General features: G+C 51.3%; 1 protein-coding gene across 1 annotated transcript in view; it reads left to right on the top strand.

Moving 5' to 3' along the window:
* The window catches only part of RASAL2 (RAS protein activator like 2), a 95,495-nt gene that overhangs the window by 75,348 nt on the left and 8,747 nt on the right, over nucleotides 1-11,400 (top strand). The window contains exons 9-13 of the mRNA XM_010132990.1: nucleotides 1,887-2,031; nucleotides 2,871-3,107; nucleotides 3,795-3,996; nucleotides 6,714-6,892; nucleotides 7,844-8,663. Of these exons, the coding sequence (XP_010131292.1) occupies nucleotides 1,887-2,031; nucleotides 2,871-3,107; nucleotides 3,795-3,996; nucleotides 6,714-6,892; nucleotides 7,844-8,663 (1,583 nt within the window). The remainder of the gene's footprint in view (nucleotides 1-1,886; nucleotides 2,032-2,870; nucleotides 3,108-3,794; nucleotides 3,997-6,713; nucleotides 6,893-7,843; nucleotides 8,664-11,400) is intronic.

Genomic DNA, 11,400 nt, shown 5'->3' with positions numbered 1-11,400 from the left:
GAAAGAGCAGCTTGTCCTCAGCAATCCCAGATGCTGGCAAGTCCTCAAGGCTAAATGAGTGCTCGCAGGGTCAGTGTAGCCAGGGCTGTGATTATATATCTGCATTTTGGCCATTTCTTACGTGTCATGAGCCGCTTCTGGTTGTCTTATTCTCATGGGTGGAACAGTACAAGTAATAGTCCTGGGCTCTCGCCTGATGTGCAACGCCTTGCAGCAGGCTGGGCGATCAGCTGTGGGACCAGCATGTGACACTTGACTGCAAGCCCCTTAATGTGCAGTAATTACATAAAAATATTTCAAAATTAATGACTCGTAATACATCAGTTAGTGATAAGATTGTAAATCATAGACAGGAGAGCTGGAAAATCCCCCTAAGGTCGTCCAGCTTGTCTGTAGCTCTGGACAAGATTGCTGGTGACATGATTGCTCCTGACAACATCGTACCCATCTAATTCTTTGTCCTTTAGACACGTCTTTGTCCCAAGTTTAAACGTCACTTTGCGCAGATGCCATGTTGTCCTTTGAAAGGGTTAAGAGCTTGGTGTTAGCAATTCAATCCCTCTGTGAGAGCACCGTAAGACGTGATTACGGCAGGGTCTTGTGGCCCACCATGAGTGAGTTTCAAATGTGTTTAAGGGAAAAAAATTATCCAGTAAACAACAGTTAAAGCAGAATTGGCTCAACAGAAGAGATGCCGGGAGATGCAAATAAGGGATCTAGATGCCCTCAGCACAAAATTTTTGGACCCCAACACAGGAAAAAAAAAAACCAAAACCGTTTAAGACAAAGTGCTGCCTGCTTTGCTTGCAAGAACTCTGCTGCCTGGAGACTGGGGAGGGGCGCTGGGGGGTGTTTAAGGGCTTTTATGAAAACAGAGACAACAAACCCAAAGGTTTTTGCACAAACAAGCCTTGTGGCGTTCGCTGGGAGCCAGCGGAGGTGAACTTTAAAGACATGGAATCATTAAATGCACGAATACGGAGTTTTTCCTAGCAAATACCAGTGGTTTAAAAATCACTGGGTGTGCAAGCAGATCCAGGAGGAAGTCTCGTTGGTTCATTCCAATCTGTCAAACAGAGGAAACTTCATCTGAATTTGTGTGTGTCCAGTTTCTGTTGTGATGCCCTAAGAGGAGGAGGACAGAAATGCAAAGAATTTTAAAGGTGCAGGCTCTAAAACTGTTGTAAGGTGTTGTCAGAAGAGGCTGAGAAAACCAGCAGTGTCTAGCGAGCACTCGGGTATTCCTCTTACTCAAGAGCAAGGTGATGCTTTTTAAAATAAAAAAAAAAGGTAAATTTAGAAATAATAAAAATAAATATCGTTGTCAAGTGCGTTTCCTGAGGAAATGATGAAGACAAATAGCAGAGGTTCATTTTTAGGGCCGTGGGTAATTTTATAGTTGATAATGCAGTTTGAATTCAAAGTCAAGTCCTGTTCTTCAGGCTCTAAGTGTCCGTGGGGTTTATGAGCAAAGCCTCCCTCTTACTGCACCGATGCTTGGGGACACTGAGGGCGCAGGAGGCTGAAGCCTCAGAGCACCAGCCCTGTCCCGGAGGAGCCAGGACCTGCATCCACCGAGCATCCCCAGCAGCGCCGGAGCTGCCTTCCCGCCAGGGAGGGGTTCCCCATCCCGTCCCACCCTGTCTCATCCCACCCCATCTCTTCCCACCCCGTCTCATCTCGTCCGGTCCCTGATCTGGTACGGCAAGTGCTCTGCTCTGTGGGAGCTGGGAGGAGTCACGTCCCCCACATCTGGCCTCTGGAGGCTGTGCTGCAGACTGCGGGAGCCAGAGAGGCAGGTGCCAAGGCGAGACCTAAGCAGGATTTAAAGGGATGTCTAGGAGGCTTTTCATGTAACTGCTTTGTGTTGTCTTCCCTTTGTCCAGGGGAGTTTATCAAGGCTTTGTATGAGTCAGATGAAAACTGTGAAGTGGATCCCAGCAAATGTTCCTCCAGCGAATTAACAGATCATCAGAGCAACCTGAAAATGTGCTGTGAGCTGGCCTTCTGCAAGATCATCAATTCCTACTGGTGAGGCATCCTCCCTCCCCTTCTCCCGCGCTGGGTCACTTGCTCCAAGGGTGCCCACTCCTCCTCTGAAGAGGAGGAAACAGCAGTCGCACAGGGAAACAGCACAGACTTGTCTCTCTTCCGAGACCGCCTTCGTTTCCTTCCCTCACTGCCTTCCTACGTGTGACACCATATTGCAGGTGGGACCTGTGCCCAAATGAAGGGGTTCCCGTCCCACACACCCCACCTGACAGCTTCTGCTGAAGCGTTCTGCCATGGGAACACATGCCGAGCTGTGACTAGGGAGGGAACAAAGGGAGCGGTAACAGCTGAGCTTGAACTTGGAGCGAAGAGCTGGAAGCTTTGGTGTCTATAGAAAACTTGCAGACCCTTTAGCTCTGTAGAAGTGAACAGGAAATCACCAGGAGGAAACGTTGGCAGAGAGATTTCTTTTCCTGAGGAGCAGTGAAAGAAGGGCCTTGCTGCTTCAGGAGGGAGCACGTGCGAAATGCTGAGGGAGCTTAACAAGCAGAATAAACATGTCAGTTTGCTTTTAATATTCTAACACCCTGCGTGCTCCAGGGCAGCGATGGCTAAGTAGTTTGAGCTTGCAAATCAGCGTGTCTGCAAGTGGCTCCTCTTACCGTACGTGCACGAGGGATGCTTTCAAGGCTACTTAAGTATCTCCAGATTAAATGGGCATCTAAGAATAGAAGCCTAATGACATTTCATAGCTCAGAGAGAGAAAAGGATGATGATGTTTTATCCTCACAGATAGTTATTTGAGGTGATTGGTCACCAGTTGAGCTTGTTGCGGCTTGTTCCCTTGCGAATTTGTTTCCTGATTTCTTCTTTTCCAGCGTGTTCCCTCGTGAGCTGAAGGAGGTATTTGCATCGTGGAAGCAGCAGTGCCTGAGCAGGGGCAAGCAGGACATCAGTGAACGCCTCATCAGTGCCTCGCTCTTCCTTCGCTTCCTGTGCCCCGCTATCATGTCCCCCAGCCTCTTCAGCCTCATGCAGGAGTACCCTGACGACCGGACATCACGCACGCTCACGCTGATTGCTAAAGTCATCCAGAATCTCGCCAATTTTGCGAAGTAGGTGTTGGCAATGAAACTGGAGTGTGTGTCCCCAGGGGCGCGAGTCCCTGAGGGCGCTGCGCAGCAAGGAGGGCCCTGCTTGGCAGTCGTGTTTGCAGGCAGCTGATTCTCTGCCAAGCTGAAGTCAGCTTTAGGAAAGGAGGAAACTCCTCACTTCCATGTGAACACTGCTCCCCTGAGACACCTCAGTGTCCAGCGGGATAAATTCTCCTTGTCACGGGGGGATTTGGGCTCTGTTGAAGTCAGCAGAGGGGACACAGTGTCAAATCAAGATCAAGAAGAGCTGGACATCGGCGTGGCAGCATGTGTGCTGTGTCAAAGCAGAAAAGGCCTTTTCCCCCCCAGAATCACAGCTCTCCTCCTTTCTTCCTCCAAAATTCCCAGCTGAATGTTCCAAAGGCCATGGCACGTCTCTTACAGAGGAGGGGGGTAGAGAGAAGGGGAGAGGAGGAAGGGCGTCCGTGGGAGGGAGCGGGGAGAGGTGCGTTGAGCCCTCGGTCGTAATATGAACGCTGAATAAGTCCGAGAAAGCGGTGAATCTCTGAAACTGTCCATTTTTTTTCTCCCAGAGCATACCTTCCAAGAGTCAGGTCTGAAGTGAAGCGTCCGAGCAGCTGTCTGTGAGCGCCGGGCTCTGTTTGGTGTGGCTATTGACCGGCTTCCCCCCGCTCCCTTTTCCCGCAGGTTTGGCAACAAGGAAGAGTACATGGCCTTCATGAATGACTTCCTGGAGCACGAGTGGGGGGGAATGAAGCGTTTCCTCCTGGAGATCTCTAACCCAGATACCATCTCAAACATGCCTGGATTTGAGGGCTACATCGACCTGGGCAGAGAGCTCTCGGTTTTGCATTCCCTCTTATGGGAGGTTGTGTCCCAGCTTGATAAGGTAAAGCAGGCTGGAGGCCCGGCAGGGTGGATCTGGTGACTGTCTCGTAGCAACAGGAAACACCAGGAAACACCAAGGGAGCAGCTGAAGGCTGCGTTGGGGAGAACTTAGTCAAGAGCTTTGTGGAGGAATGTTTGGTAGTGGTATTTCCCGGTTGTTCGTTCCGTGATTTCGGGTCCCGGCCTGAAGCGGGGCACATGAAGCGGTTGCGCTTCAGCAGCCGCGCAAACACTCTGCAGAGCCTTCAGTAAGGCCAGATGTTGAGTGGTGGAGAGGGCAGCACTTAAAAGTAGACCTGGCATTCCCTGAGCAGCCCGTCCTTTCTCCCGACTGAGCTTGGAAAAGCTGGAGGGTGTTTGGACAGAGATCGAAATTGTCGCAGTGCCCTTTTTGGTGCTAGTGGAGGTGCCGGGCTGCCCACCAGGCACTACCCGCCCACCTCTGACAGGGTAACGTGCTGGCCCGGCAGAACTCTGCTCCTTACAGACCCAGTCCAAAGCCTACTGAGATGTCCTCATTCCTGCAGTCTTTGGATGAGTTTTCCATATACAAGAGGTGCCATGCAGAAACCCGGATCCACCCTCAGGTGTATCCTGCAGCAACAGCAAGGTGCTTTCTGCCGTGAGTGCGCTGGGTCGTGCGCGTTGTGCAGATGCTGTTCTGCCGATCACGGTGGACATCCCCAGCAGTAAGCGTTGCTTCCCCTTAGCTGTAGAAGAGGAAAGGCCGTAGTTTGCTCTTCCTTCACTATTGGGCTTTGCAGGATCCAAAATCTTTAAATTCTTGATAGCAAAGGTAGTTGATAAGGCCCAGAAAAGCTGAGCTGTGAGTCATTGGGTTGGTTTTTTTTTTAGCAAGTGCTTGGAACTGTTCCATGTTTCAGCTTCTAGAGGTGCATTATTTTGTCCCTATTCCATTTATCTTCCTCTTTCGTTTGAAACTGGAGAGGTGAGGTGGATCGCAATGCACTTGGACTATTTTTTTTGCGTTAAGGTTTGCCAAAACAGTTATTTGTTGAGTATCTATTTTCTCTCAGTCCATCATTTAAACCAGAAAACAAAAAACTGAGCTTGTCACATCAGGGTAAATGGAAATGTCCTTGTCTCAGGAAGGCAATGCCTATTAACCGTAGTTAATCTTCGTTTGATAACAATTTATGAGCTTGTTTTTCCGTTTCCCTGGTACGTGCACAGAGTGTCCATTGAAAATGGCGCAGGCAGCGAAGTCACCTACAAAGGCAGTTCAGCTGCCTCAGGAAAACAGGCAAATTGGGCGCTCAAAAGGCCAGATCCTCCATTTCTAGCCACCATGGTCAAGCCACCAGTGCCGGGAGCGCTGCCATCTCCCTCCAAGCTGCTCAGGAGAAACCCAACTGCAGTCTTTAGAACGGCAGATGGGTCTTTGGGCTTGGTTTAGTGCCGTGAGCTGCTCTCTGAATGCCGCGGTCGTAAATGTCTCAGGCAGCGAGGAAAGAGAGGAGCCAGATCTGGATGAATGTCAAGGCAGATCCGCTCTGCCCTCTCTGTAGGTTAGATGCACGGATCGATCCTGACAGGGCCTTGGGAGCTGGTAAAGTGGTTCCCCAAAAGGAGAATTAAGGGGTAAAGTTGCACGGCAGTACTGCTGTGCTGTAGGTAGGGGCTGGGAAATGATGAGAGAGGTGACCTCAGGAACTGTAATAGACACGGAAGAAGCGCTATGACAAAAGCATCTGTAAAGAGACCTTTCTCTGGAGCCAGCCAGGCTGAAGGCCTGCTGACAGGAGAAACAAGGGTCTCTTGGAAAGGAGCAGTGTCTTTGTAGCAGAGGTTTATGTCCTTCTAAACCTGCAGCACTGTCACCTTCCTCCCGCAGGAGGCCTGCAGAGCCTGAAGATGCTCTGTAGGTTATAGAGCCCACAGTGATCCAAAGAGGGCAGAAAGAGCAAGAGCCTGAAGGAGCAGCCTTCCTTGCCGGAAGGTCAGCTGCTCTCGTCCTAGGGCTGGCCAACACTGAGCTAACACGTAACTGAAGGAGAAGCAACACGTTTAATCCCGTGATAATGTTGGGCTGAGGCTCACTCACGTTTTCATGCAGTAGTTTTTCCCTTTTAGGTAGGGCCTCAATTGTTGATACCAGGGTGCCTCAGAAGATGGCATCAGTGTAGGATGCCAAAGCGAAAGGCTTTACGAACTGAAAACCTTCCCTTTCCCTATCTCCCTCAACCCTTGCGATCCTCTCATGATCCCCTGAATGCTGCATCCCCTTGTCTGTTGGCATGCACTTCCTTTACCACATGACACCCTCTGCCTGGAAAGTTCCCCCCACCAGCTGAACCTGTAGCCTTTGAATGCCCTTCAGTGAGTAGATCCCGTAGTTTTCACTTAGTCCTCACCCACCCGGGACTTAGTTGCTTTGCATGACAGTTGTGCATTGGAATGGCAGTAGTTTTGTTTTATTGAGCATGATTTTTATTTTGGGGGGTCAATCCTAATTTCTTTTCTATTTCCTTTTCTTTCCTCAATGTCTGCCGCACCCTGTTTCGTCTCCTCCATCCATCTCGTCGCCGTGGTTACGCTGCTCCGTAACACTGCATTATGGTCCTGGCACACCCGCACACAACCACCCACCCTCCTTCCTTCCATCTCCACCCCTCCGCCTCTGTGCATCGTTATCAAAAAAACTGGCGGATGTCGCGGTGCTTGTTGTCCAATTAGGGTGAAAATTCCTTCCTACAGGCGACTGTGGCAAAACTGGGACCTCTTCCTCGTATTCTCGCCGATATCACCAAATCAATGACCAACCCTACACCGATACAGCAGCAGCTGAGGCGTTTCACTGAGCACAGCTCTAGTCCAAATGTCAGTGGCAGCCTGTCCTCAGGGCTGCAGAAGATATCTGAGGACCCCACCGATGGGTACGTAACAGCCAGAGCTCGAGCGAAGGTGTGGGGTGAGGGCGTTGGTAAGCCTGTTAGGAGTTTGAGCACTTCATCAGACCGGGCCAGCTGAAGGAGCGGGATGCTCGGGCCTCTGTCGCAGGGAATACACCGTCCCAGCAAGAGGGGCCCAGGGCGGCGCTGGAGGCCTGAAGCTTTTGGCTGACCCAGGACTCAAACGTGTCTCTGGGAGTCAGCAGCTTCAGCTGCTGAAAGCCACTTTGGGATGTACTGCCAGCCTGAGCGTCTGGATGCGTAGTCAGCCATCGGGTTTCCTCCTGGCCATCGGGCCCGTGTGTACTGCCAACGGAAAAATGGGGCCGTAGCTGGAACCCGCTACCGGTGGAAGAGCAAAAAGCATCTCTCCTCTGTTTAGCGCAGCATTTCTCACGCTGTAACAGCTGTTAATCGGAAGCAAAACTGCCCAAAGCTCTTGGTTACTGTGGTCTCCAAAGAGTTTCTGTGCCCGTTTTGTCAACGTGGAAGTGTCTGTCGTCTGAGCGTACGTCTAGATCGACAGGAGCCTTCACACTGCTCCTGTTCAGTTTTCAGAGCCCCTTTCACAATACGCAATACACCTTCACAGCTGGTGAAGGGTTAAGAGGCTCCGAACTGCTCTGAAGTCCTGCTGGAGACCAGAGTGTCTCTGGGGGGGAGTGGGGAGGATTTGGTAGGAGAGGTTTGCATTGCACCTGGGAAAGAAACGGAGACGAAGCACTTCTTGGCTCAGCTGTAATTCTCCAAGAGGAGCGGTAATTAAAGAAGAGTGTGTTCTGACTTGAACACAAAGAGCTCATGAAAGGAAATCTGGTTCCTTGAAGCTTCCGTGTGAGGGGGGGAGGTTAAATGAGGTAGAAAGACTTCTCTGGGACAGATCTCTTGGGGATCTTGGCTGCTTAAAAATTGACCAAATTCTTTTCCACTCCACAGTGACTTGAAGTGTCCAACCCTGGAAAATTGCAATGAGTATTTCAGGCGCAAGCCCTTACCACTGGTTCAGCTGCCATCCACCCAGAGCATGACTTACTCAGACAAGGATGAAAGGGAAAGCGTCTTGCCCAATGGACGTAGCATCTCTCTCATGGACCTCCAAGATCCTCACACAGCTCACGGCGACCCTACTTCTGTCATGTACAACGTGCCTTTGCGCCTGGCTGGCAGCCAGTTCTGGGAAACTCAGAGCACACCCCAGAGCGCTCCCCAGGTGAGGAGGCCTCTGCACCCAGCTTCGAACCCACAGGGCAGCTTCCAGCCTCTGTCATTCCAGAACCCGGTTTACCAGCTCAACAACCCATCCCCGCCGATGCTGAAGGCCTCTGTTGACTCCAGCCTTGAGAACCTGAGCAGCGCCAGCTCACGGAGCAGAAGCAACAGCGAAGTCTTCATGCTTAGCAGCGCTGTCATCAGCAGCATGGAAGACTTCAGCAAGCGCAACACGCAGAGCGAGGACTTCTCCCAGCGCTACGCGATCCCGGATGTGAAAATCCCCATTGCGCTGCCCCGCCAGAACAGCAGCAGCCAAGCTCAGATCCGCAAAGTAGACCAGGGCGGGCTGGGGGCCAGGGCCAAGGCTCCGCAGTCCCTGCAACACAGCGCTTCCCTGCACAGCACCGGCAGCGTCTCGGGAGTGTCGGGGGCCATGGTGACCGAGGCCATGCATAACGGCACCCAGTCGTGGCAGCAGTCCTCGTCCTCCAGAGAGAGCCCTGTCCCCAAGGTGAGGGCGATTCAGAGGCAGCAAATACAGCAGGTAAGGAGAGCCTTTTTCCAGGCACTTTCTGCTTTGGGCTTTAGCTGGTGGCTGCCTTGACCTTCAAAGCTTTTAAGCCTTTGAGTTGACCTGAGTTGGCCAGGGGCAAGTGGGAGTGGAGCCCTGCTGGTTGCCCCGCCAAGCTTGGCAAGCCTAGCATGGACCTCTTATTTTTAGATGCTTTTGTACTCAATTTCAAACACCAAAGTTTTCCATTTACTGAGGTAGCAGCGAGCCTGCTGAAAGAAACAACGCTGGAAAACTTCCCTGAATAAAAAAAACCCAGAGGCAGCTTTGTTCCAACTCATTAAGGTTGGCACATGAGACCACGTCTGCCCTGTGGTGCTAATTTAAAAGCACAGCTACTGAAAAGCAGAGAAATAATCAAAGATCAAATATCAGAGAACCAACTGCTGCCAAAATAATAAGTACAGTTGTCTTAAGTGTGGAGAAATCTGCATTTCCCCATGATGCAACAATCTGTTGCTGGTCTCCAAATAAACAGTGTTTTTTTATTCATCATCCCAAACTACGAGTAACGCAAACGCTTTGTGGTGCTTACGTGAGCCAGCTCCCGGTGCACGTTATCAGTCCTTCATGGGCGACTGTAAATCACGAGGTTCCTGCCAAAAAGCCACCATTCCTTTACCTTAAAAAAAAAAAAACCCAAACCTTGTGTGATTTGCTCTGCTTGAAAATCTTCTCCTGAATGGGTTGAACGTTGACGAGAAGATGAGTATCTGAACGCTCGGCGCTACAGCGGAGGTGGGAATTGTCTCAACTGGCAGCTCAGAGGGAAGGTGGGGGTTGTTAGAGCTGTCGGGGGTTGTTTGTTAGAGCTGTTGGGGGTTGTTAGAGCTGTCCTGTCGGTGGGTACAGACCTGTCAGCTGGGCGGGGCGAGGCTCTTGGAGGCAACGCCTGCGCCATCCCTTGGGGTTAAGTGTTTTCTTCTGTGGTCACTGTGAGGGTAAACACGGTGATTTACTTGACCTAGTACAGAAGTGAATTTTTTTAAGCTCCTGCTTCCCTCAAGACCTTCTAGGAAGGACGTTGCCCTGCACGAGTGGGGACTCCAGAAAGGTGCAGCCCCTGGGCTGAGACCGCGCCGTGCTGCTAGTGAGGCTGCACCGCACGGAGCAGGAGGTTGTGATCCTCCTTGCTGCTGTAACCCTGCTGGCAGAAGCGCTGCTGAAGGTACGGTTATTCAGGAGCAGGCTTGTGGCTTGTGAGGCAAAGCTGGCAGAGCAACTTAGTTGCCAGCGTGAGCTCCTGCTCTGCCCAAGGTTTTGCTGGTAGCCCCGTTGGTGGAGCTTTCTTGGCAAACTCGTAAACCTTAGAGTCAACAGGAGGAAAATCTGGGTGATGCCTGGGAACCCAGGAGCAACAAGGGCTTCAAAAGTGCTTTGATACCCCACGTTCAGTGAAGAACCAGGAGGTCAGAAGCACTGAATCACAAAGCAAAGCTTAATATGCCAAGCGAGAAATACCCAAAAAAATGAGTTGTGTGTTATTCGAAGCGCACGTGTTTGAGTCCTGCTTTGGAGCACGAGTTTTACCTTTGGCCAGAGAGGAGCTGACAGCTCAAGTACATGGAATATACAACTAAGCCCTTTCGTAGGCGATGTGCATCTACTTATTTTCCCACTCTGCTTTGCATACGAATTGTTTCCCCTGGCTTCCTGAGAGCACTGGCTCCTGCCTTATTCAGAGAGATCAATTTGTTCTTCCCTTCCCCACACCCTTGAGAAATGCCTTCAAGTCTGCCAGATGAAGTCGCCAAAAATGTTTGGAGGCAAATTCCATTGCGTCCTTTTAATTGCAAATCGTGTTGTGGAATTCTGCTCTTATTTTAAAAAGGAAAAGAGACAAGAGAAGCTGGGCGTGTTCTTTCTGGGCCTGTTCTTTCTGGGCATGCTTTGTGGGTGTTAGAATTATTAGTCGCTGTTCTCTACAAGTCCCGTTTGTTTCTGAATATAGAGCTAGGCCCTTTGTTTGCTGGGAGAGGTCACTGCCTTCCGCTTCCACTTAGTGGGTAGGTGGGAACAGAACTGTCAGTGTGCTCCTCTGGTAGAGACGCAAAGACGGGAGGTCATACGTGTTCCTCACAGGCTCCTGCTTTTTTCCCCTTTCTTGGAGTGTAACTCGTAACCCGTTGGCATGTGAAGCGCCTGTCCTCCTCTGGGCGCTTTGTGGCTCTCTGGGTTTGGCTGCTGGAAATACTCTGTCCTGCAGCTCGCGAGGTTGCTGGGGGAGGTCTGCTGCTGATCAGCAGCCTGTCACAAGGCTGCCGAGGCACTTTACAGTCACTCTTCTGCTACCTTAGTCCTGCAGAGCTGCGGTGAACACTGACACTGTTCTTCTACAGCTCTTCCCGATTCTTCCAGCAGCTGCTAGAGCCAAAGTACTTGCCTCTGAGAAGAGTCTGTTGGTGGCAGAGCCACGCTCAGTTCAGTCTCTCCCTGCTGTGGCTGCCCAAGAGCAAATACCATCAAAATCCTGCTCCGCTCCTCTGCCTTTGTACCTGTCCTTGCTGAGGCTTCTTCGGGGGCTGGAGTCTTCACGGCTGCTCAGGACAGCTGAGCCGTTGCAGGCAGATCCTCTGGCCCGAGCCGGTGTAGGACAGTGCAGCACCCACCAGCCCTGTCCTCGTGAGCAAGACAAACAGAGATGGAGGTTGACACGATCCTTCGCCTAACTCTGCTAAAGCAGCTGCTACTCTCCCCAGCAGAGCCACAT

This window comes from Buceros rhinoceros, unplaced genomic scaffold (genome assembly GCF_000710305.1).
Source record: "Buceros rhinoceros silvestris isolate BGI_N320 unplaced genomic scaffold, ASM71030v1 scaffold3300, whole genome shotgun sequence".
Taxonomy (NCBI): Eukaryota; Metazoa; Chordata; class Aves; order Bucerotiformes; family Bucerotidae; genus Buceros; species Buceros rhinoceros.
This window is presented reverse-complemented; position numbering and strand designations above follow the sequence as displayed.